At 51.5% G+C, this 24,902-nt stretch overlaps 10 protein-coding genes across 10 annotated transcripts; 4 read left to right on the top strand and 6 right to left on the bottom strand.

Moving 5' to 3' along the window:
- Positions 1-7: 7 nt before the first annotated feature.
- Positions 8-388, top strand: GT037_002580 (uncharacterized protein; the record flags this gene model as incomplete). Its single annotated transcript, XM_038927627.1, has 1 exon — positions 8-388. The coding sequence occupies one exon, from the start codon at positions 8-10 to the stop codon at positions 386-388; it is 381 nt and encodes a 126-aa protein (XP_038788905.1).
- Positions 389-678: 290 nt separating this feature from the next.
- On the bottom strand, positions 679-1,023 carry GT037_002581 (uncharacterized protein; the record flags this gene model as incomplete). The annotated part of the gene is made up of 1 exon (XM_038927628.1): positions 679-1,023. One exon carries the CDS (start codon positions 1,021-1,023, stop codon positions 679-681), a length of 345 nt encoding a protein of 114 aa, XP_038788906.1.
- Positions 1,024-2,053: 1,030 nt separating this feature from the next.
- Positions 2,054-3,194, bottom strand: GT037_002582 (uncharacterized protein; the record flags this gene model as incomplete). The annotated part of the gene is made up of 2 exons (XM_038927629.1): positions 2,054-2,370; positions 2,441-3,194. The coding sequence occupies 2 exons, from the start codon at positions 3,192-3,194 to the stop codon at positions 2,054-2,056; spliced, it is 1,071 nt and encodes a 356-aa protein (XP_038788907.1).
- A 387-nt stretch (positions 3,195-3,581) lies between these two features.
- GT037_002583 (uncharacterized protein) lies at positions 3,582-6,700 on the bottom strand (the record flags this gene model as incomplete). Its single annotated transcript, XM_038927630.1, has 5 exons — positions 3,582-3,898; positions 4,441-4,720; positions 4,781-5,898; positions 5,946-6,009; positions 6,506-6,700. The coding sequence occupies 5 exons, from the start codon at positions 6,698-6,700 to the stop codon at positions 3,582-3,584; spliced, it is 1,974 nt and encodes a 657-aa protein (XP_038788908.1).
- Positions 6,701-7,433: 733 nt separating this feature from the next.
- On the top strand, positions 7,434-10,495 carry GT037_002584 (uncharacterized protein; the record flags this gene model as incomplete). Its single annotated transcript, XM_038927631.1, has 2 exons — positions 7,434-7,631; positions 9,401-10,495. The coding sequence occupies 2 exons, from the start codon at positions 7,434-7,436 to the stop codon at positions 10,493-10,495; spliced, it is 1,293 nt and encodes a 430-aa protein (XP_038788909.1).
- GT037_002585 (uncharacterized protein) lies at positions 10,178-12,761 on the bottom strand (the record flags this gene model as incomplete). The annotated part of the gene is made up of 3 exons (XM_038927632.1): positions 10,178-10,446; positions 10,620-10,656; positions 11,154-12,761. 3 exons carry the CDS (start codon positions 12,759-12,761, stop codon positions 10,178-10,180), a joined length of 1,914 nt encoding a protein of 637 aa, XP_038788910.1.
- A 1,321-nt stretch (positions 12,762-14,082) lies between these two features.
- On the top strand, positions 14,083-14,580 carry GT037_002586 (uncharacterized protein; the record flags this gene model as incomplete). The annotated part of the gene is made up of 1 exon (XM_038927633.1): positions 14,083-14,580. One exon carries the CDS (start codon positions 14,083-14,085, stop codon positions 14,578-14,580), a length of 498 nt encoding a protein of 165 aa, XP_038788911.1.
- An 832-nt stretch (positions 14,581-15,412) lies between these two features.
- Positions 15,413-23,546, top strand: GT037_002587 (uncharacterized protein; the record flags this gene model as incomplete). The annotated part of the gene is made up of 3 exons (XM_038927634.1): positions 15,413-16,825; positions 20,785-23,077; positions 23,128-23,546. The coding sequence occupies 3 exons, from the start codon at positions 15,413-15,415 to the stop codon at positions 23,544-23,546; spliced, it is 4,125 nt and encodes a 1,374-aa protein (XP_038788912.1).
- GT037_002588 (uncharacterized protein) lies at positions 17,284-18,022 on the bottom strand (the record flags this gene model as incomplete). Its single annotated transcript, XM_038927635.1, has 2 exons — positions 17,284-17,877; positions 17,921-18,022. The coding sequence occupies 2 exons, from the start codon at positions 18,020-18,022 to the stop codon at positions 17,284-17,286; spliced, it is 696 nt and encodes a 231-aa protein (XP_038788913.1).
- GT037_002589 (uncharacterized protein) lies at positions 18,434-19,241 on the bottom strand (the record flags this gene model as incomplete). Its single annotated transcript, XM_038927636.1, has 2 exons — positions 18,434-18,500; positions 18,547-19,241. The coding sequence occupies 2 exons, from the start codon at positions 19,239-19,241 to the stop codon at positions 18,434-18,436; spliced, it is 762 nt and encodes a 253-aa protein (XP_038788914.1).
- Positions 23,547-24,902: the final 1,356 nt, after the last annotated feature.

Raw genomic sequence — 24,902 nt, forward strand, 5'->3', positions numbered from 1 at the left:
CTATGACATGGGCATCGCATACGCTGCGACAAACGACCTGAACAACGCAGACGCCCAGCGTGAGATATTTCAGATGACTTTGGAACACGTGCCAAAAAGTCGATTAGATTCTCAGAACCGCATTGTGGACGTACTCAAAGTGGCCAGTTCCATGTTGAACGGCGAGATCGAATACCGGAAACAGAACTATGATTTCTCATTCTTCCCAATACGGGAAGCTATCAAGCATGAAGAAAATCTGACGTATATTGAGCCTTGGGGTTGGATGCTCCCGGCAAGACATCCATGTGGCGCTATATCACACAATTTCAACGCCCACACACGAAAGACCGAGAAAACGCTTGCCGTATCTGAAGACGACTTCCGTGCCGATTGCTGGCTGATTTAAGCAAGCCTTTACAATGGAACTATGGCATCACATGCATTACATAGGGCATGTATTCGTTGCGCGTTTCGTAACCTTACTACTTTCGAAACCGAGTGTGCATATGCCCAAGCTCTGTCTGCTTCGGTCACACGACGTTCGCGCTATCAATGACTTGCCATCAACGGCTAGTCTATGCAGACACTTTCCTTCCACGACTGGTTGTACCCAACAACCGAAATTACGAATGTTTCCACGTTCAGGTAATAAACATGCCATGTAGGAAATCTCATCTTATGCGATACAGATGGGGACTACCTTACAATGAATACACGTATTTCCCAATCTGGAAAGTCCGACGAGAACACCAGGTCATTCTCAAAATCTTCGTCCGATTCTTCTATAAATCTGCCACAATCCTTACTAAGATCATAGTGGTCAGCTTCGTCCTCTGGGGTTCGATGTAGCCCCTGGCGCATGTCATGCGTCATCTTTAGACCGACCATTAGGAGATCACCAGTAGAATCGAGCTCTTCAATGGCACATCCGTCCTCGTACCGGTCTCCATCCCAGTCTGGAATTTCGTCGAAGACCCGGAATATTGCTCTGGAAGATCTGCGCCCCAGCCATACCTCGAATAGTCCAGCCCTTTCATACATATCCTGGTTAGATGTAGGGCAAAGTATTAGGAAGCTAAGTCCGCAACGATCATCCCGCAAGGTCAAAGGACTATTGTGCGAGTCATTGGTCGAACCGATCAGTACAACGACGCAGTTCTCCCATTCCGTCTGTGTAAGATCATCCCGATCCAGACTTATTAAGCTTTCCTCATCCCTGAAGCGAAGTTGACCACCTGGCTTCTCAATCGTACATTCAGTCGATTTAACATACCGCGACGGGTCGACTGACTGCCTCCCCATGCGTACGCGGGGACACCAGCCTGAGATTCTTATCAAATGTGGATTGCCGTCAGCCCCATAGGGCCGAGTTTGAAGATCACTTCGATTGGAACATTCTGCGGTGGAAACCCATAGCTCCTCCGATGGTATAGTCTCCCGCTTTGAAGTAGCCTCCAAGTCGATATCGCTGGGCTTTTGTACGGAAACGGACGCTAGGGAATGTCTAGATGGGAACCAAATTATCGGACCCTTCCGACTGAGCCATGACCAAGTGAGAAATCCCTCTCTTCGCGGAGTCCGCATATCGTGATCGCCCCTCCAACAGAGTTCCAGTCCGTCTTCGTCAAATGGCACACCACATATATGGCCTACCGTATTAGAGGGCTCTGCTTTCGACCAAGAATTAAGGACTCCATGGATGGCGTTGTATACATCGCTGTCATACGATAAATTCTTCTTTGTGAATTCCTCAATGATATGGCGCTTGGTTGTCACCGGTATAAATGTGGTATGCTGTGACTGGCCTCTTTCAAACAAGAAGTAAGTATCCAAATTCTGTCGGTAACGTTGACGGCCACACTCATACTCGTCTGCAAAGCACCACTGAAGCAGAGCATTATCCCAGGTAACTCGTGGGAAAACGGTTTCGTTGCAGTAACCGTGTTTACATATGTATGTGACTTGGTAGTCGGTGAAGATGAGCTTTCGAGTTGCAAAGTACCCTTCTTGCAATGTCCTGACGAAGTTGTCATGTATCAGTCCAAGATCGACCTGTCACACTGTCAAAAGCTTACCATCCACGGCTCATCCATGTAGATGCCTCGATTTCATTGCATACTTCCGGAAATGTCTGTAGCAATGTACAGTTCCTTAACTTGATAGACTGCTGGGGTATGCGAGCCTGAGCACTCACTCCCGGTAGTCCGTATGTCGGATCATCGCCAGCTGCAGCTATAATAACCAATGACGCCTCAGAGTAGATGACGTCCATCTGGCTAATTTGAGCATGTTTATCTTCATGATTGTCTTGATCGATACACTGCCTCGTTGAGAACCTCTTCGGCAATTTTGAGCAGCCTCGTGGCACACTTACGTAGCGGTCGATCCCTGAACAATCCGAAGAAAGGCATGGTTAGCGTAATTCTCCCCAAATCATCTCGCGATTGAGCAAACGTACAGATATATTCAAATCCAAGTTTCAGGCAAACGCTGAAAGTATCTTCGATGGTCCGCGGGAAGCGCTGGCATTGCAATTTTTCTAGTGGGTTTTTGCCCCATACATAAGAGAGTGCGACATAGCGACACTCTTGTGAAGGCCTGGTGATCTCACGTGATCTGCAGTGGATCAAGCGGAATCCTCGCAGATAGGCCGTCTTTTGACGAGGCTGCGGTACCATGTCAGCGTTGAAACAGGACTGCAACCAGTGCTGTATTCGGTCGAAGTCAATAGAGCTTGGATTCAACAGACGCGACATAGGATCCAGGTGACTATCCTGTGTTGGACTTATCTCAAACACTGCTGTTTTCGTCGACCACAAATCGTAAAACACCACAGGCGCCGGAGACCACGAAGAGAGCCTGCCTATTACGCCAGAGTAGATCGAACCCATCCATTCGATGTGGATGTCTCCTCTACCATCCCAATTTGCTGTGAACATTGCGCACAATGCGCAAGCACCATCGTTCAGAGGGAAACCCGCAGAGTCCGTCCAAGGAGGCAACGCAATTCTGTTCATATCACGATCGGCTCGCATGAGTCGCATACGGGCAACGATACCCGGAAGATCCAAATTGTCGCATCCGGAGCAGAGAGGGGTTGATGTAGGGTCAGAATCACGCTGAGTGAGGACCGGAAGCTTATGAAACCAACTCTTGGATAGTTCTCCATCGCGCCTGATGTATCGACAGGGTCTGTGGCTTGGAAAAGACATGATTAAGACTGCTAGATAGCTTCTTTATGTTATTAGCGGGCAGCGCTTCACCATAAGAATGATTTTGAAACTCAGCTGAGTAGCTATTGCATTGCTGACTACGCCACAGCCCGCTGCACAACCCAGTAAGCGAAGCTCAGCCTCCTTTGCGCATCCAATCATGGTAGGCGCGTGGATATACATGACACGATTGTATCTTGTAAGGACCAAGCCGGTTAGGGGCGAATACGAAAGTCGACTAGACATGGATGAACTGGTGATAAGCATTGTTCGCCTCTTTGCCGACTATATGATGCAACCCCCAACTCGTAGTCTTTAGATACAGCTCTGTAAGGTCTTGATATCGTATTGTAGTGGCCGGCGATTCGTCACCATGATGCAACTATTCTAGGCAGCAGCCGAGGAACGCAGCCTCGTAGCTCTTATACCGACCACACCACACGCCTTGTACCCGCCCTGTACACTGGTACCGGAACAGAAGCTAGCGTCGAAAGAAGGCTGACCAGAGGGCCCGCTAGGTGCGGAAACGTGGAAGGAATAGCGGCATGCGGCGGCGCTGCAGATGCTAGAGAAGCTGGTAACGTCCCAGATCCAAGGGACTGCTGCTGCTGATGCGCCCGAGGCAAGCAGAGCAAGGGCGGAGATGCTGGACCGCATGTTGTTACAGTGAGGTGCGTGGATGAGGTGGGAGGTGCGAAGGCGTGCTACTTTGTTCGATGTTTTCTTGGGGACATGGCAGTAGGGTTTTATACAGCTTTGTTGATCGTATTCGATGCTACCGTCGTATTTCTATAGCTCTTGCAGCTTCGACGGCGACATAGCACATGACGTTGCAGGAACGAACGACACGTTGCAGCAGGGTATGAGGCAATGCGTGGGTCGAGGTCACTTCCGTGGCATGCTCCGCCATCCGTATCCGCGATACCATACTGCAAGGGCGCGTAACTCAGTGCTGCACGCCGGGTATGGCGTCGTAGCATCGAAATTGTCGACATTTCGCTTTGGGTGGGTTGATGATGCTGACTGCGTGTGACACGAGCAGCAAGCAGTGCCGAGAAAGGAAGCATGCAGAAGCAATGTCTGCAAATGAAGCGCGATATATCGATAACTTGTGTCTGATCCGCAACATGATCCGTCATAATTGCCTGCCATGCTGGGTGGACCAGCCCAGCATGCTCCAGTGGCGCAGTACCTCATTCCGGCACCCCTAGAGTCTCCCCTGTGCCAGTAACAACCTTCTTCTTACTCACGGGGCTCCCCGTGTACACATGGCTATCAGTCACAGCCCTCATCATCCCCGGCCTCCTCTGTGTACTCGGCAGATCAAACGGACTAGCATGGCCATGTGCAGACCCGAAGAGGCCAATTCTTGACTTGTCACCAGGCGTCGCCACTGATTCCACAGGAACCGGCACCGGTTCCGGTTCAGCGAGCGGATCGGAGAGGAAGAGCGTGAGTAGCTTTTCGACGACGTCGCGCATCTTATCGGGTGTGGCGTGAAGGGGGACAGTGGACATGTGTTTGCGCTGGACCTGGTTAGTTGTAGTCTCGAGACGTAGGTGTGGACAAGGAAGTGTGTAACATACCAATGCCAGTGAAGCGCCTTTGTAGGTCTGGTGGTAGATGAGTTTGTAGTCGTCGTCCTTCACAGCCTCCTCAGCCGCCGCCTCCTCGCTCAACTGTTGGCTTTCTTCTGCACCAGTTGCAGAGGCGCGACGCGATCTATTCTGCTTCCGTTGCTGCAGTCCATGCATTCGCATTGCGGCCATGACCACCTTCACAAGTGCATCCTTGTTCCGCGACTCTGTTGTCGGCTCTTCAGGCTGTATGGGGACTGTCGCGACCTGTGACAAATTGCTCCGTCTGGCATGAGATTCTGGCAATCCCTTGCGACTCAGCGGTCTTGTATCTGAAGAGATGCTGGGTGATCGAGAGATGCGGTGCGATGTAGGTCGGGACAAGTGGTCGGACGCAGACGGTGGTCTGGAGTCTGAATAGGACGAGGCTTTTGTGTCGATGGAGAGGGAGGATTTGCGGTGGGTGTATACGTTCTGGGATTCGCTGACTCGGGCTGCGGCTGCGGAGACTGCGCGTCCGCCTCGGCCCCGTGCTTTCTTGTACTGGATGGTGGCTTCTTCGAAGAGATCGCGGTTGCGTTTTGGTGATTTGGGGGCAACATGGGAGTTGTGTAGTGGTGGCAGAAATTGCGGTTCAGTAACGCCAGGAATGTCGATAGTTGTATGCAGCAAATCAGACGAAAGTGGTAGAGCGTGTACTCGGAGCTCAGGTAGGACCTCGCCGTGCGCATTGTCGACGTAAGGCGAAGAGGACGGTGGTGTTGGTAGCTCGCTTGTCGACGAAGCAGCAATAGTGCCGTAGAAAAGTATTTCAGTCACTCTTGGCCTATGCACATCTTCTTCCTCACCTCTTTGAACTTGTACAAGAATGCCAATTGGTGATTGCGAGCGCGCCAGGTCCCACCACTGTCTTACATCATGGCTGGTCGTTTTTCCCGGTGGGGGATTGTTCAACAATATCGACTCGAACCAAGCTTGAGTCGCTTCTTCTGTTGTCCACACATCTAGACTGGGCCCAGCAGCAAGATACAGCGGTATCTTGGAAGTATCGACGGTGGTGAGGAAGTGTAGAGACGTGGCGGGGAGGGTGGGTGAAGACGCGGGATTTTGCGACGCAAGGCTGATTTCTGGGGTTCGTTAGCCGCGGCAGGCTCTGAAGAGCGATTATATGTACCTCTGATGGCATTATTGTCTGGTAGCAGGATGTTACCACTCCAGATATCGGTCATCGCGATTATCTAAGTATACGTGTGGTTCATGTTCAAGATGCGGGACGGAACGCGACTGCTATGACGCGTCGTCCCGAAGTCGCGCTAAACACACGCGACTGCACGTGGAAGATCAAAGGCTCCAATTTCGTCATAGCAATCCATTCACATAGTCACTCGATGGACAATCTCTACAGACAGGTCATCATGTAGCGCACTTTTGTAGACACTCTTGAGAACCTTGCAGTCCATCATCTCAGCCCGCAAGCCTCAGGATGCCACTGCCGTCTCATCAACCCCTTCAACCCAGCATCCCCATCATAACCCCACCTAATCCAACCATCACACTCCCATACCCCCAGTGATTCCACTCCCCGCCTCCCGCTTCGTTTCTCACGACCCACCCATCCACGCCTGCACAAGCCCCTGCCGCGACTAGCAACAACCCCGCATTCCCTCGATTCCCAGCCCACGTCGCCGCTAAGATGGCAACACCCATGAACGCGTCCTTCGCGCCGTATACAACCATGATGCGCTCTACCAGCGCCCATTCTGGTAGCGACCAGGCAGCGGGTGTGTTGGGGGCGGTGCTGAAGCCGAAGAGTTGATAGCCGCGGCGGGGGTACAATATGTAGGTCAGGCCAATGGTCAGGAACATGCCACCAAAGGCGCCGGAGAGGAATGAGACATAGGGGTGGGTAGAGAGGGCGCGTGGTGGCATTGTGGTCTTGCTCTTGTGGTCTCGGTCTGTATGAGACGATTTCCAGGGCGATGGGCGTCCTCGTGTCGTACCTACTTGCTGTCTTTGTACTCGTAACTCGTGCGACGTGTGCACACGATATCACGGGATTCTCGCTTCCCGAGAACACCGGTGTTCCGGAAGCAAGCCACGAAGCGTAAGCCATCAAGGCGTCCTGCAGCGTCCTTCGGTTACACCATCTGTCAGGCGTACAATGTGTGAAAGGGCGCTGTTTCCTCCGCGCCACGGATTAGGACGCTCAACAAATGCACCTACATTGGCAAACAGCCTCTGAGCCCATCTACAAACTATGTTCCTGATGCGCCGGCTGCATACGTCAGCCACGCACTTCAAGAAGGCTCTGCAACTGACTTTGTTCTCGAGGGCACTAGGAAGCATATCCAATACAAGTGGATTCAGCAATTCGACCAATTTTGGGCCAGGCTGAGAGAAGATCCGGACGTCAAACGAAGTATGGGAGACCCAGTCTCTATGTGGAATACTTGGCCCGTGTCTCGTAGTCGGCAGTATGACATGCGAGGACGTTGAGATCAGTATGAACGCAGCGAAGACCTGAGGGCGCAAAGCGCAAGGCGAAATCTCAGTGGGTGAGATCCTTCTACCATCTGGTGGAGTAAATAATCTGGGGAAGGACGTGAACCCCAAGCTTGAAGCGAGATATTCACAGCATACAGCCACTCTGTTCACAGCCAACATGGGCGAAAGTAGCATCTTCGCAGTTGAGCTGAAGATAGTGACGACCGGTGTCATCCACCGAAAGCTCTTGCGGCTGAAGGACGAAGGGCCGAACGTCAGTGATGACCGTCTGACTGGCATGGACTCGGACGAAGACAGCGACGAGAAGGCATCTGTTGATGAAAACTTTATCTTGGCTGATCTAGACACAGATACAGTGAAAGATATAACACATGACTAGCGAGCGGATGTTTTGTTTTATGCACCTACCTTCTGTTCGGTTAGCCGACCAACCTATCATGTCGGATGTTTCGTCATCAAGAGATTTCTTATTACGCATAGATACGTGCTTTGCCAATGTCTCAAGAAGGGAGCAGAGATCGTATTTAACAAGAAGAAAAGGTTGGTGGTACGTTGAATCGGAATTCACGATGAGAGTTTCAGATCCTGTACACGAAGTCACGTGATAACGCATCTTGCGAAAACAAATAGCAAGTGAGCTGTTGCCTAATCTCTTCCGTGCCACCTGCAAGCCACAAACCTCAGGTCTTTCCCACTTCTGTCGCTCTGCATCCGCTGATAGGACGGATCTTGTCTACCCCGCTATCAGGCCGATCGCCACCTTGGCTGAATGACACTGCCAGCGTCGTAACATAAAAACCCAAGTAGGCTTGTCACGTTTAGCCTTGCTGCCACGATTTATACGGTACGAAAGGTGACACAACACACTCCCCAGTAGCCGCCAAAGACGGATGTGGATATTCACTACGACTCCAATCCACCCTACTTGTGCTTCACATCCCTCGAAATCGCCGGTTTCCGTACGTTGCGCTTTCTGATCCAATGTCGACAAGGCTGTAGTATGTCTGTCTCCGTAACCCCATCACTTTGTGATCGGTGCTCTTCCATGTTCCAAGGCTCTGTTCTTAGGAGACCGTTGCATCATCATACTTCCATTCAGATTCTCGAACAAGAAGCCAACAAGAACTGTATTATCTGTAGGGACGTCTGGAAGAATTTGGTAAAAAGACCGGACTTTGATCGCGAAAGTTGCCATGGTGACACCACAAAAGAAGGCTACGTCACAAGTCATGTTATGTTTAAGGATTCCATCCACGTTGATTTAGTTGGACGTCAACGTCAACTCAGATTGCATCTGCATTTTAGGTATGTGGAAACGCAACGTAAGTCTGCTTTTCGGCCATCTCGAGTGTGATCCCTGTGCACTAACGTCAAGCAGTAGAGCATCAAACCCAACATCATACCTCAAGCACCTGGGCCGGATCTACCTCGAACTTAGAGGCTCCGAAGAAATGGCTGTCGCAATGCCTTGGGGCACACCCAAGATGTCAGGCTGCAGAACTTTTGAGGTCGCGAAGGCCTAGAAAACCTTCTACAATGCGCCTTCTCCAAATTGAACAGGTGAATGAAGACCGGGTCCGCTTGTTGGTCAACCCGTTCTCAGATCCAGCATTTGCGCCTCGTTATGCAACATTAAGTCATTGTTGGGGACGGGATCCATTCTTCATGTTGACTAATCAGACAAAGGACCAGCTGACGAGCGGTATTCTGACGTCTATTCTTAGCCAAACGTTCCGGGATGCCATATCGGTGGCAAGGTCTCTGAAGATACAGTATATCTGGATAGATTCCCTGTGCATAATTCAAGACTCGAATCAAGATTGGGAAGAGCAGGCGCCTCTGATGGATGAAGTTTACCGTCATGCTTTTCTTTGCATTGCGGCGGCTGCTAGCGCCAAGAGCAGTTCTGGGTGTTTTCGCACACGTGAAGCCAGCTCCAGGGTAACTTGCGAGGTAACGTCGTCTTGGAACGATCGACCTAATAGCGTTTATCAGATCTATAATTCGAGAATCTGGCCCGACGCGTTTGAGGATCAACCTCTTAGGAGCAGAGCTTGGGTAGTTCAAGAGTTACAATTGTCACCAAGAGTCCTATACTTCAACTCTAACCAGATCTTTTGGCAGTGTTACGACAAACTTGCCTGCGAAGAACTTCCCATGCAGATTGAACCCGATTGGCTCACGGCCCATCATCAGGATAATAGTTTCAAATTCAGCACCTACGACTATCACCATCAGCCATTGGTCGGAGATCGAGCCCAGCCCATGATCCGTGGCAACGAGTATATGCATACCTGGCTCACAATCCTTGAGCAATACACTAAGTGCCGGCTTACATTCCCCAAAGACAAGCTAGTGGCAATATCGGGCATAGCAAGGCTCTTCTGTGAGCCTCTCGCCGATACATACTGCGCGGGGCTGTGGATCCGACGAATGCCAATCGAACTTCTCTGGAAAAGGGGCATCCGGGATATTCCAAAGCCTGCAGTTCCAAAATCAACGCAAGAATGTTATCGAGCCCCTTCCTGGTCCTGGGCAAGTGTGGATGGGCCTGTCACACCAGAGGCAAGCTACGATGCAAGTCAAGATACAGTCGTTATTCTTGTGGAAATCAAGAGTTGTCATGCAGATACCAAGACAGGTGATGCTTTCTCTGAGGTGTTAAACGGGATCATTCGGTTATCTGGGTTCTTATCAAAAATGCGACTCCGACCAGTCGCGGATTCGGAATCTGTTGCACACTGGAGTGCATTCGTCTATGAACTGTGGTTAGATCACGCTGATCGTTTGGGTCAGCCACGCATTGTATTGGATCACAAGCCTCTGGAGCCGCAAGAAATGTTTTGTTTGCCCATCGTGCTTTTCCATGGTCCTGACGATTGGGAACTCGAATGCCTTATCCTAGTTGCAATTGAAGGCAAGAAGGACACCTTCAAACGCTTTGGGAGATTGACTATTCCAGTCGACGAACTTTTGGTGGCAGATTATCGCAACCACGAACTTGGAGGCGAGGAGAGCGACATTGAACTTGGAGACGAAGACAGCGATTATGAACTTCAAGCTGAGGATAGCCATGTTAAAGTTCAGAGCAGAGATAGCGCTTGGCATTATTTCATACTCTCCTTGAGTAAGCACATCGAGACTGATATGGAACCTGACGATTCGCTGGACTGGAAAACGATAGCTGTTCCGGGGGCTGTCGAAATATCGATCGAGTAAAGGCGTGGGAATAAATCTTCTCACAGGATACACCAATCACATGGAAGGAATTCTTTGGTCGCTTCATTTTTGTTCGTGTATGTCGTTCCTGCTGTCGCTTCTAGGATTCGAGCCCTTCACATACTTCCATGCCCTTTCAGGTCCATCTTTGGCACTTGTTTCTAGAGTCTTGTTAATCTTGGCAGTTCGTAGTGCGGCGAGGAATGCGTTTCTGCGATCATATCACATCTTGACGACCAAAGCGCCGGACCTCGCGAGATTGCTCAAACTAGAAGCGCCTCCAGCAACAACTTTGTTTCGCGTATATTGCATATCTTTGTCTTGACATTGAGCGAAAGGGGAAAAGATCAGTTTGCTATATCATTATGACAGATACATCCAAGAATCCATCAGGCTCTTGGTAACTGTTGTTGGCTGTCAGAGCTAGGCCCCAACGTCCAACTGATCAGGGAAAGCAGACATATCCATCAGCGCAGCGTCCAACGCATCAGCTCAACACAGAAGTACCCTAGCGGAGGCGATTCATCCTGTGCCGTGCAGTATCGGGTCTTCTGACAGCTGTAACCCTCCCCTTACACAAAGCATCGACATGAAACTGACACCCCAACCCCAACACCTGTCCCAGCCGCCCCTCGCCCCTCCAAAACCTCTCTCGCACCACATTAGACGCCTCAGATAATCCCTCATCCTCACTATCAAACAGCGTAATCTCCCTAACCAAATCCCAATGCTCCGCCTTCTTCCACCTTAACAGCATCGGTTCCAACAGCCTCCCCGTAACATTTTTATTCCGGCACGTAGTAGCAAAATCCTGAATCTGGCCGTCAAACCAGGATAAACCGGGGTCTGCGGGCTGCCAGACGGACAGGGAACGGAAGGATGTTGGTGATGTTGACGTAGCGAAGTCGAGGAGGGAGAGCGCAGCTTGGAACATGTACGACACGTCCATGCGAGCATTCATTCGATACTGCGCCTCGTCTTTGCTCTCGGCGAACGTGAGACCGTGTGGTAAAATACTTTGATCCAGGGGGAAAGGAAGATGTGCGTGCGAGAGATCAGGGCGTAGTGTGAGGTGCTGCAGATTGGGCGGAAACAACGGGTAAATCTCCTTTGTGATGGAAAAATCGACGTCGCCTGTTAAAAAGGGGAGGGGCACTTCGAGCGTGTGCAGAGCGGTGAAGGCGGTGAGGTCGAGGTACCCATACAGCATCTCGCTGATGCGCGGTTGCTGGAAGAAGTAGAGCGAAGTGTCACTGTATTCTGCACTAAAGACCAAGACTTGTAGCGTAGAGGAAAAACGGCGGAGGTGTTCGCTCCAGGCGTCTAGCGAGAGCATCTGGTGGTGATACGAGGGGGGTAAGGGGCCGGGGAAGAAGAATTCGTAGGTAAAAGAGCGTAGTTTGGGCACGCATTGTAACAAGGAAAGTAGAGCCGGTGTGAATGCCCCGGAATGTCGAAAGACTAGTGTGGTGATGTTGGTGGCTCTCGTGCGATCTACTATGGGGTTCGTAAGGTGCGGGTGTGCTGTGTTCATGTGTTGCAAACCCACGGGCCACTTGAGATGGGAAAGTTCCAACGTCTCGATACTGGGAATGTTGAGGAGGTGATCAAGAGTCATGCGGCTGTTATCGCCCCGGTACGCAACTCCAGTTCTACTGTCGAACATGAGAGATACTTTTTTGATAGTCGATAATCGTGTCAACAAAATGCGCGAGGGGTACCGCTTATTCCAAGCAGTCTCCGGATCGAGGTTACGCAGGATAGTGTGCAGGTGGTGGAAGGTTACGGACTTGCAGTCTGCTACGTCCAGTCGACATAGATTGGGCAGGACAAGCAGGATCAAACTTGCGTAGGCGGAGTACTCGCGCAGACTAATTGCATCTATTAGATAGTCGTCTGTAGCTACCAACGTCTCGTCACCCAACACGGTCATGGCTTTCCGGAACATGACTTGGTCATCAAAGTTCTTGTCTGGTGGTAGCCAGTGCTGGCCTACCGAAAAGTCGCTGCTAGGCGATAGGCCGAGGCGTATTGACTCGACGTTATTGGCTTTGCGGGTGGAGTCTATGATGGCTAGGCAGAAGCGATCGATCCGGGGTAGTCTGTTGTTGGGCGAAATGAAGAGGTCAACATGACGGTACAAAAAAGGGATGGCGAGTTCCAAAAGATCCTTGTTGAGTTGGCATACAGCGTAGATGTCGTGCTGGGGAAGGTAGGATACAATGTATTCCACGAGCTCGGCGGGGAGAAGGGAGAACGATGCCATGACAGTGGGGATGATGAAAAGAGAGGCAACTAGTGTTGTGTGATGCTAGCTGTATGAGAAAACCGTGGAAAATTCATACCCTTCACGTTGAAGCATGAAAAAGTCAATGGCAGGTCTTGTGTTGTTGACAGTTGCGCCACTCGAAGTGATGCCTAGTGAGATAGAGGGGGCCGAGGTCCGTGCACAGCACTTACCGTAGAAGGCCATCAAACGTCTGTGTATGCAGACGTTGTCTAGAAGATGATCGGTTGCTGCCATATCATAGCATAGTCATATGCTGATCCCGCCGCCCATCTGCCGCCTGTGTTGGAGAAGGTGATACACAACCATACACATGGCTACGTCACAAGCGGCGGCTTCAAGATACTATGCCGATCATATGCGTCCGCACATGTGAGAAAAAACGTTTCCCAGCACCGGCGCCACGAAGAGCGCCGCATCAGCCTTTACATGTGCTACCTCAGCCCTAACGCGACGTTCTAATGCTGGGACTGCCCCGCGTTCAGGTGGGTATGGATAGACATGACGAGCGGCTAGTCCAGCCGCCGTGCGTCGTATGAGATGCGACATGTTACTAAGAGCATGGTATGCGCACGTTCCCCGGGTGTTCGGGACTGCTTGGGGCTGACTCGAGGTGTGTGAGCAAGGGAACGACGCGGATCTGCGAACAACAGATGGTAGCCGGGCAGACGGCATGTCATCGCGATCGCATCTCGAGCATGGCGGGTCGGTACTGGGCGTTTATCTGATGGCGCGCGATGATTTGCCTGGAGAAGCTGTGTAGTTCTAGCCTCGGTCAAGGCTCGGGAGGCGGTCGAATGACAATCAGCTGGTTCCGACTTATTCCTGGTTTCCAGTCGTCGACGAGCTTCACGGCACCAGCAACGGACCGATACGCCAAACCTGCCAGACGCCTGCGCTCTGCTGCCCCCGCCATCTCCTATAAACACGGCCATCGCCTACCCCGCTGGTTTTGACGGCACCGCATCCCGCTCTCATAGACGCTACGCCGAGCTGCAAGTCGCCTACGTCACACGCACATTCGCGCGTAGAATTACCCACCTTTGGTCGCGAACCCGCCTGGTTCTGCGGCGTCTCCCTCGCCATCTCGCTGAGCGCATGGAAACGACCGGGACGTAGTGTCCGAGCCCCACGGCGTAGTCGTAGTGCCTTGTTCACTGTCGTTGTTGTTGTTCGGTCGCGACACAAAACAACGTGTTGCGGAGCCGCCAACACCTCACCTCCACACCGCCGCTTGACTTGCTGCATTAATAGTGTCACGGATCGAACACGCAACCTCTACAAACAGCCCAAAACTACCATGACTACCAACAGGCCCTTCTTTGGCGGCTTCCTCGCCGCCTTCCGCGCGCAACAACCCAATCTACAAAAGACGACGGCCTCGCAAGCAGCGTCTGTAGCCTCGTACTCGCAAACCACGGCCTCGCAACAGAGCCAGACTCTCGACACAGCAGCAGCTTCCTCGCGCACAATCACCACCAAGACGCGCTCACCGTCGCCCGGTGCAACGACTGTCTCGGTGCAAGCAACAGGCCATTTCCAGCCAACCAGACAACACACCGCTCCCTACAACCGCTCCACCTCCCCCAAGGCCCAGGCCTTCCCAATACCAGGCGCGTCGCAACGAGGCAGACGGGGCTCGGACAGCTCGTCCGAAGGCTTCCACGAAGTCATGGGCGCCGAGAAGTGGTACATTGGCGGCCGAACAGCAACGGGGGAGGAGAAGTTCTACAAGCTGGGCATGGTCAAGCGACACAGAAGCGCCGACCGCTTGAGTCTCGACAAGCTCAGCATATGAGACGGTCGGGACGAGATTCCTTTGGTTGAAAAAGCGTAATTGCATCATCGGCGTTTGGGGGAACATGGACACGGCATCTCAAGGCAAGATCCAGGTTTGGGTATTTTTAGAAAGCCCCCGTCGTATATAACTTTGGGACCGGCTATAGGCTTACATATACACGTATATATCTGCGCTGCTCTTCGCTGAGCTCACTCGAGAGAAGGGCCGTATGTGTCGCGGATTTGCAGCATGCATGTGACGACGGTTGGCATGAGTCATGTGGCACGGAAAAGTCTTTGCAGGCACCTTATACCCGGACCGCACACTGCACCTCACGCAAACTCGACGAACCCAATGTACCCAACGACACTCCCAACTTGGACATTTGGTCGGTGAGCGATACTACATATCCATCGGCGGCAAAGTATCCGACCGGACATTTCTGCTCCGATGCCCATGTCGCGCTGCTCCACCCCTCGCGCTACTCCACTCGCCGGATACGCCAACGCCTCGAAGCGATGTACGCGAAAAACCCTGCACGGAAAAGACTCTGTTTGGACAATTCTTCGACGGAGTCTAGTACCCACCCGCGGATATGAAGCCGTAGGAAGACGCTAATGTAGCAAGATTGCAGAAAGATAGCCCAACATGCATCGTAGGGCACGCATATCTAACGTCTCGAGTCACTTGTTCCTCTTTCTCCAAACATTCTTCCTAACTTGTGGTTTCAAACATTCTTTCCTGACTTGAGTGGTACTGCAAGTCTTGTATCACAGCAGCACATGTCCTTGTAATCTTCTCCCGCAGGAGCATCATTCTTTCCAGGACTCGCCTTCTATGAGTACGCAAAATGGCACCCTCTTCCACATCCTCCTCAGCACCCGCTGGCCCACGGCAATCTTCCCACCCGGCCACCGAACCTGAACATCAAACAACCGAATCTGAGAAGAACACCGAATACGCCTCCATTATACCTGCACCACGGCCTGACGACGACCAACAAGGCCGCCTTCAACTCCAACGCACAGTCTCATCAGTCAGCCACCATGACATGGCCAATGTGCAATACGTCGCAACAGGTGACAACGACACCATCTACAACAAGTTCACCCCACGGCGAAAAATGATCATCGTCGCCGTCGTCTCCTTCTGCAGCTTCCTAGCCCCCATCTCCTCGACGACTGTCCTCTCCGCCGTTCCGGAAGTAGCAAAGACCTTTTCCACAGACGGCTCCATCATCAACGTCTCAAATGCCTTGTACATGCTCTTCATGGGCCTATCCCCCTGTTTCTACGGCCCTTACGGAAACATCTACGGCCGGAAGTGGGTGAGCGTAGCAAGTGCAGCGTTATTTACCGCATTCAGCATCGGCACGGCGCTAAGCCCCAACCTCGCTGCCTTCTTCGTCTTTAGGATCCTGACCGCGTTCCAAGGCACCGCCTTCCTCGTCATCGGATCAGCAGTCATAGGCGACATTTACAAGCCGACCGAGCGCGCAACAGCGCTAGGTTGGTTCCTCTCCGGCACGCTGATCGGGCCCGCGCTGGGCCCGTTCATCGGTGGCATCATCGTCACGTTCCGCTCGTGGCGCGACATCTTCTGGCTGCAGACGGCGCTCGCCGGTGCCGCGACGCTGTTTTGTGCCTTCCTCCAGCCCGAAACCATACACAAGAAGCGCGCCGACGAGCTCGCGGGTCTGCCTGCAAAGCAGCGCGCAAGCAAAATGTGGGCGTGGCTCAACCCCTTCCGCGTCGTGAGATTATATCGGTACCCGAATATTCTCCTCACGGCCCTCGCGTCCGCGAGCTTGGTTTGGAACATGTACAGCCTGCTCACGCCCATCCGGTACGTGCTCAATCCAAGGTTTGACCTGCAGTCTCCCTTGCAATCGGGACTCTTCTACATCGCGCCCGGCTGCGGATACCTCCTTGGCACCTTCTTCGGCGGCCGCTACGCAGACCACGTGGTGAAGAAGTATATTCGGAAGCGGGGCCACCGCGTGTCAGAAGACCGTCTGCGGTCTTGCGTCTTCTTCCTCGGGGGCGTCATACCCGCTTGTATGATTGTGTACGGGTGGAGTGTTGAAAAGCGCGTTGGCGGTGTTGCGCTCCCCGTCATCATGATGTTCCTCCAGGGCGTGGCGCAATTGTTTTGCTTTCCTAGTCTCAATACGTACTGCTTGGATGTTATGCAAGGGAGGAGCGCAGAGGTGGTTGCGGGGAATTACTTTATGCGCTACATGTTTGCGGCGGCGGGGTCGGCGGTGTGTCTGCCTGCTGTTAGGGCGATTGGCGTCGGTTGGTTTTCGACAATCAGTGCGGGGTTCCTGGTTGCTGGGGCGGGTATGACTTATGCGACGGCAGTATGGGGCAGGGAGTGGAGAGAGGGGATTGAGGAGAAGAAGGCGGCGAGGAAGGAGGGGGATGGCAAGGTGTAGATGATCAACGGGGTCTAAGAAACCACGTGAACGTAATTCACACTGGTAATGATGTTTGCTATTTAAACGGCTCTAATATCTACCCTAAACTGTCCTAGCTCGTTGTATTGTAACACAATACAATGTCAGGCTGCAAGCTGCAAGCTGAAGAGTGAAGTTCTAGAAGGTCATACGACAGCTACCGCTGCTACAGAAGAACAAAGGAAACCCCTCTAGCCCCAGAAAGCGCTTCGGCTTCTTATCTCCTCTCACATGACTCCTTTACTACACCACAGAATCTGTATCTATTCTAAGACAGACATTTCATCGTCATCCGGGTGGGTTGAGAAACTGAGGGATGGCAACAGGGTAAGAGTGGGGAGGTTAGTGGACGTTTCGCTTCGAGGAGATGTAGGCAGCGATGGCAGATCATCGACCGATGGCTGTCTCTCAGAAGCAAACATCTTGCTCCAAGCTCTCTTCAGACCAGATGATAACGTCGTGCGGTCCGACAAATCGGCCATAAGGATCGGACCTGACGCGCCTAGCTCAAGCTTAACATTTGTGGTGTCATCTTTCACGCTTTTGCGAGCCTCCTCGGACGAAGTGAGTCGTTGTAACTCGACTGCGGAGTCATCTGCAGCAGCCATATCGAGCAGCACAGATTCGGTTGCCGAGCTCTCGTGACACGGGCTTCTCTCGACGATGCCAATCAAGCCTCCCACGGTCTGTAAGGTGACGAGGTCTTCCTTGCTCACTGGGCCAATGGCTGGAAGTACGCCTTGGTGATCCAAACTTGCTCCTATACGGGCTATGGCCGTGGCATCCAGCTGATCTGACCCATGATGGGACGGGATATAGGTAATGAGCCAGGTAGCGTAGACCGAGTAGTTGAAGGCCTATCAAGACTGACATTGTGATGACGCTTGATCTTGACAGAACAGGTTTTGGCACGACAACACCAGGCGAAGTGTAGATTTGACGTCCAGTCAAACCGCTATCAGTAGAAACCAAGGTGAGGATGGCTCGATTTGCGACAAACATGGCGACCTCGAGCAGATTTTGGGTATCATTTAGTGTTTGGCTTAGTGTTTGGTGTAGTGCTTGGTTATTGTCGCTATTGAAGCCGGGTGCGAAGAAAGCGAACAACTACTAGGTGAGTTCGGACAGATCATGGGTCGTCGGCTTGATGTCATCAAAGATTCGCTGTTCAAGTTCGCCACACAAAGACACAAGCTTCCCAATAGCCCCGTTGTGGCCATAGTTTGGTGCCCAAAGATTTGACAAAGGCATTCCGCGCCTGAAGAGCGGCCATGTGAGGTCCTCGTTAGTGTAGTCACCATTTCTATGCGTACCATTATATGTAAGGTTTGATAAATACTCCGCCGCTGTGTTTAGCCAGGAGCCATTTCCAAACAGTGCGAGTGCACTTGTCATTAAAGGACCAGGTACTTTTCAGGTCTCAGTATCGGAAGAATCCTCGTCGTGCGAAGCCGAATCATGAACATTAAAACAAGTATCTCTGCTTTGAATCAGTACCTGTTCGTGTATTTCTCCATGTTACATACGTGTCAGAGGGTACAGTGTTTGGACATTGACTATAAGGATTAGTCCAGTCATTGAAACTCTCCTCCATCTCTGCTGGATCAGGCCAGTGTTCTAGAAGTGGCTCGTATGTGTTATGATTCCAATTATTACCCAGCTCAAAATAGCCCCTAGTTGTTGTTGCCTTGCAGCAGAAGGTAGAGCTTGTACTGCATAGCGGATTATCTGTGTTCCCGTCATTCCGACCGGTGCTCGTATCGTTAATTCCAATATATATCTCTTCGTCAAAATCCTGGCGATTGCGACTGAGTGACCATGGGAAAGCAGTATAATTTCCGGGAACGCATACACGCACTTCTGTGTCTAGGAAGTGTTCCCAGAACACGGTGAGAGGTCGGTCACCAGGACATGGTGATGGAAAGTCGCCAGCATCCACTTCTTCGCACGATACAGAGGAGTTGAGTCTCATTATGTGGTTGCGAAAAACTCCAGTCGTGGTTCTGGCCGGAAGACCAGCCACAAAGAAGTCTGGAATTGGTTCTATGTTGTAGTCGAGGATAGAGATATGGTTGCGCGCAAACACCCAATAGTTTAGTGAAGAAAATGGGACAGATTTCGCGTTGACACTCCATATATAGGACTGTGGCTCGTCGACAGAGATTGATGCTAGGTCCAAGGCCATTCGGGACCGGAGAACCGAATGTTTTGCGAGAGCCATTCTTGCAGGCTCGATATCTATCCCAAGTCTTTCATACAGGGGAAACAAGTAACAACCATCACCAGGGTGTGAATCCCAATAAGGGATATCGTGGCACGTGGTCACGGAAATTTTACTCACTTCAACCAGAATTTGATACAGAGGTTGTTGTGCGGCTCCGATAAGGATGAGACATGCTGCAGGAAGTAAGAAACTTACGCCTGATTTTCGACCCTGTATTTTCTGTCGGCTTCGGATCGAGTTCCAGATCAGAGGTGCATCTGCCCATCCACGATCTGCCAGTACAAACATATCTCGCAGGCTCAAAAACTCATTCGGCTTTTGCCTTTGACAGAATAGCACAGCCGCTTGAGCCAAAACCGCGGACAAAATTGGAACTAGATAGTCGTTTATGTGCTGAGCATGAGTAGCTGGTAGGGTCTCGTGCGGCATCGCTTACTTGTTATTAGCCCAGCGATCGAATTGAGCACGTCGACTGCATTTTTCCAATTGCGCATACTCGACACATCATGATCAGAAATGCCTCGTTATCGCATGTATGAGCCTGAGTTGAGTGGACGATGCGCAAGCACACAAGTCAACACCCATGGAATGAGGATAAGGAACATGTACAGACCAAGAAGCCACAGGGTCCTGGTGCGATATCGCAGCGGTCGTAATGCATGGTTATGGCTCCTCTCGCGGGTGATGTCCGGCTTGTTGCAAGAATGATTCATTCTGGTGGGATTTTTGTCTGAGAGATAGGAGCGTAGGACAGACGCAATAAAGAAGCAGATAACGAGATTCGTGAGCAGCACTCCTGCGGCGTGGCAGGTCATACCACTGAAGTATATAAGCCTCGGCGAGGCTGAGCTGGTAAAAGTCGATTTGCCAATTGGCTAAATGCTTGTCAATGCTTGCTTTATGCAACCAATGCAATATTTCAAGATAAGTGTAGCGCGACGCGCAATGTCTATCTCATACTTCTGCGAGGCGGAAACTAGCAACGGGATCAAATTAACGTATCCTTGCTTGCGAGCGGATGACTTCGCTTCAGAACGATCGACACCGAGGCTGTTGGGATTGGTGCTGAGCGGCGTGAGATACCATCTCTCCTTCAATATTGCCTCCTAGAGTTGTTAACATCTTCATGAGGGATAGTTGAATACGTAGCAATAACGACGCTTGCTCCGATGAGGTGTAAATGGGAAGGCTGCACGCAATCCCGGCAGATAACGACAGTAGGCATCGAACCCATTAGCTTTGCCTCTACAATGTCGTTGTAGTCCTGCGAAAATACACAGATGTCGTTGTTGGCCGATTCGTGCCTTGTTACCTATGTACTTGTCGGAGGGAAAGAGGCGTGACACTCTGGCAGTACGAGGTTTTCCCTCAGCCAACCCACCACTAGCCGGTCACCTATTGCGCAGTCACCCCACAAACATCATCGCGACACAGCAGCCATTGTAGTAAAAAGAAAACACGCCCATTCTCAGCATCGCACATGCGCGCGCATTGAACGTATGCTCCGACATCATTATGTAATCAACACCGTGCAGCATAGTCCGTCTTCGTTGAGGCGCATGCCGCTCCGCTGCATAAGCCCGCCTCGCGCCCGCCGATACCCGAGGCGCAAAACCCAGTCATACCCGGGCTCCCACCCATCAGATTTTCCTGCGCCATCCGTTCGTCGTACCACCCTATCAATTACCATTTATTGTTCATCGTCACAATGGACGATTCCAATCCGAGCACTGGCCAACAGGATGCTAATTCGAGCTCTGGGTCAAGCAAGAAGCGGACCCACCCCGAAGACTTCAAGCGCGCATACAAGGCTTGCATCAATTGCCGGCAGCGCAAGGCAAAATGCATCTTGGGTACCGGGCCAGATGGAGGCGAGCTAAAGCCGCCGTGTCAGAGATGCAAGCGCGAGATGCGCGAGTGCATTTTCAGGTCGGAGAGGAGTTGGGTCAAGAGGAGGAAACCGGGGGAAGCAGCAAGGGAGGGTGAGGATGAGGAGGAGGCTACCAGTGGCGGTGGTGGTACTACGTCGGCGTCTGCGACGCGCGATCGACCTCAGTCGAATCCCGCACCGCTGCCGTCACCGGGCCATAGATCGTCTATATCGACGCATGGGTTCACGCCGGGTACTAGTCCACATGTCAATGGCTCGAATCGTTCCGAGTTCCATTCTCCTCATGGACACCTACGGAGGATCTCGTCGTCCCATGGCCAGCCAGACCTTGCGCATTCGGTGATGCGAACGGTGGTATCGAGCGGGAGCGATGCACTGAATCTATTGTTTGAAGCCGCGCATCATCGCGATGCTATCGACAATCAAGAACAGTCGGGATCACAAGCATATGAAACACCCAGGTCAGGTCCATCAGGCTACGACAATGGCGTTCCGTCGTCGCCGTTCCACACCTTCAGAGCACAGCCGGTGCAGATGTCGACGCCGTCACCGGAGACGCTGAAGACGTGGACATCGTGTCGATTTGTGCAGATGGGCTGGTTCTCCGCACACGAGGCAGTGACATATGTCGATTTGTTCTTCAAGAACTGCTCGCCGTTGTCGCCAATACTAGGGGAGTTCTACGCGCATCACGAAAATCACTATACACTGATCGCGCTGGATCCTTTCCTGTGCACTACTATACTGATGATCTCGTCGAGGTACAATATCCTTCCTGGCGTGGGCGGCGCTTCGAGAGGCTACTTTGTGCATGATAGGCTTTGGGAGCAGTGTCAGCGCTTCATCATGAAGATCATGCTCGGACAGGTTAAGCCATCCAAAGCGCAGAGTAGGACCATTGGGTCGATAGAAGCTCTGCTCCTGCTATCGGAGTGGCATCCTCGAGCGCTACATTTCCCTACCGCCGCTGATGGCTGGGATTGTGAACTTATGATTGGCGCAAATAATACCACAGAAGAAGGCGCAAAGCTGTTAGAAGGGGATGTGACATCGAACAGATGGCTTGAAGATGTTATTGAGCCCGCGAAACGCTCAGACCGTATGTCATGGATGTTGATGGGTTGCGCATTATCATTAGCACAAGAGCTGGGACTATTCGAGGACAATGCGAGAATAGACAAGGACCAGGTGTCGTACCCAAAGTTCACCACGGAATACCTTATCCTCCGAAGGATCCGAGCTCGGAAGCTGCTATACGTGCTACTCGAACAACTTTCATGGAGACTAGGCTGCACATCGATGATACCACAGAGCTTAAACCATGCTTTAATGGAGAAGATACCTGTTGACTCTGCGACGGGCGCTGTAGAGCAATGGCAGTCCTTTATGAGCGCATGGGTCGAGCTCACCAAACTCGCCCGGTCAATCTCCGATACCATCTATCCAAATACAGCCACAACACGAAGCTTACTACGCACCGGTCGCTACATAGGCTTGCTCGAGCACTTCCAACCACTGCTAGTATCGTGGAGGAAAAAGTACCTCGACCCCTGCAAGCTCAAAGTTGGTCTGCACGATATGCTCCACATTGAATACCAATACGTTCGTATCTACACGAACTCGCTTGGCATGCAGGCAGTCGTCGAACGCACACTCGCGGAGACAGATCCCGATGTGCCACAGGAGGATAATCTGCCTTTTAACCTCGAACCGCGGGACTACGATTTCATCCAAGAGGTTGTGGATGGAAGTTGCCAGATACTACAAAAAGTCTGTCAGCTATCCGAGACAGGAGCGCTGCGTTACTCACCCGTACGAATCTTCCTCAGGATAACTACGAGTTCAATCTACCTAATCAAAGGCTTGAGTCTGGGATCAAGAAACGCAAAGTTGCAGAGTTGTCTGGATATCCTAGATGCGGCTATCCGGGCTCTTCGCGCAAGTAAGTCACTCCTCCACGTTCGACATCCTGTTACTAACAAGACGGTTCAGGCACCCTAGACGATATGCACCTAGCTTCCCGCTACGCAACCCTCCTCGACCTCCACGTCGCTCGCCTCCGCGAATCCTTTGTCGTCTCCTCTCGTCCCCCTCGCCTACCTTCGCGCGCCACATCAACCACCCACAACGCATCCTCCAACAATAGCAATCTCTCTTCCCACACTCCATCCGCTGCAACAGAGGGCATGGCCTTCTTGAATAACCACAATGCAGGCCAAAGCAGTTTATCAAGCTTAGCGGAAAATGTCACCGGGTTGATGCCGGATATGCCGGATGATGATTGGTTGGCGCTGCCTTTTGACCCGGCGATGGCGCCGTTCGGATTGGGGGATGGTGGAGTGGGGGGTAATGGAGGGTTTCAGGGATTTGACGATGGTACGCTGGACTTCATATGGAATTTGCCCATGTAGAGAAGTGTGAAAAGGGGTAATGTGATGGAATTGAGATTTAGCAAGGGTGATACGGTCTAGCTATGTAACTATACTACTAGGCATACTCTATCATGGTAGCTCAAAAAGCAGATTAGATTTGTAAATTCTAGCGGTTATCTACCCGTCTGTCCCTTCGATGTATTCCACGTTGCTGTTGTTGCTGGTTTCACCGATACCACAAGACCGTGCTCTCATCGTTTTAGGTTTGTTCAGTAGATCTATGAAGGCGCCCTGGGTCATGGAGTATATGTAAGGAATGATCAGCCAGGTGTCCAGGAAAGGTTGTAAAGAGTCATTTGATGTTCTACATGCACTTCACACGGGGAAGCTAACTACCAGTTGAGAACGGTCATACCTTGTTCCAGAGTTGTGGAGCTTGTTGTTGAGATCTAAAGAGTCGGACAACGATGGGTGGGAGTTGAGATGAATATGACATGTAATCCGATGAGTCTAGTAGCCATGTATGCACATCTTTCATCTGCTTCCTGAAACTTCAACGTAAGCTGCTTGTCAGGTATACGCCATCTCGGTACCACTAGTGCTATCGGAGGCCACCACGGCAGAGACGTGAAAAACTAACGAAACGGCGGCGAATGATACGAGCAGTGGAATAAGACCAGGTGTTTAAGGAAGTAGTTGGACACACCTCCGATGTTGCATTGCGAGTGGAGACTTGCGATGTACTTGCTAGGCGCTTCCCGGCATGATATAGCGACAAAGAAACGATTAAAACAATGTTCCTTACAGAAAACAAGCACCCACGTCTATGGTATATCATTTGATCGACTTCACATCTATTAGATCTGCTCCAGTCTCTCATTTTCAATCTCATCTCGTAGGGAAACACATCAAGTTCGTTACCAAGAATTCATTGCAAACCATTTACCGCAACATAGTATGACAGCATGTCCATCCGAACTGGGCTCTGTGTGGCTCTCACCTCACTCACCGCACACGCCCTACTGCTGCCTTCCATAGATCTTACAGAGCTGGTCGTGTGTGTTGTAAATGGCGTACAAGCTAGCTTACTCTGCAAATTCCTACCAAGCAAGCTACCAGAAGATACACGCATTCTTATCTCGCTAATAGCGACATGGATAGGAGCTATTTTAAGTTGGTTGGTCTGGATTTGGACGGCGATAGCGGACAACAGGAAGCGGCTGTGACGGTCCGTATCGAAGTCAGAGTAGAAGCTACAGAAAGGATTCATGACAGGGTGCAGACTCTTGTAGTCAAGACAGACTTCAGATGTAGAGGAAAGTTTAGGATGAATTAAAGGGTCTCTGACCAATACTGTAGAAGCTACAAAGAGTCCACGAGTCGCATGACAGACTT

The sequence above is a fragment of the Alternaria burnsii genome (genome assembly GCF_013036055.1).
Source record: "Alternaria burnsii strain CBS107.38 chromosome Unknown 746, whole genome shotgun sequence".
Lineage (NCBI taxonomy): Eukaryota > Fungi > Ascomycota > Dothideomycetes > Pleosporales > Pleosporaceae > Alternaria > Alternaria burnsii.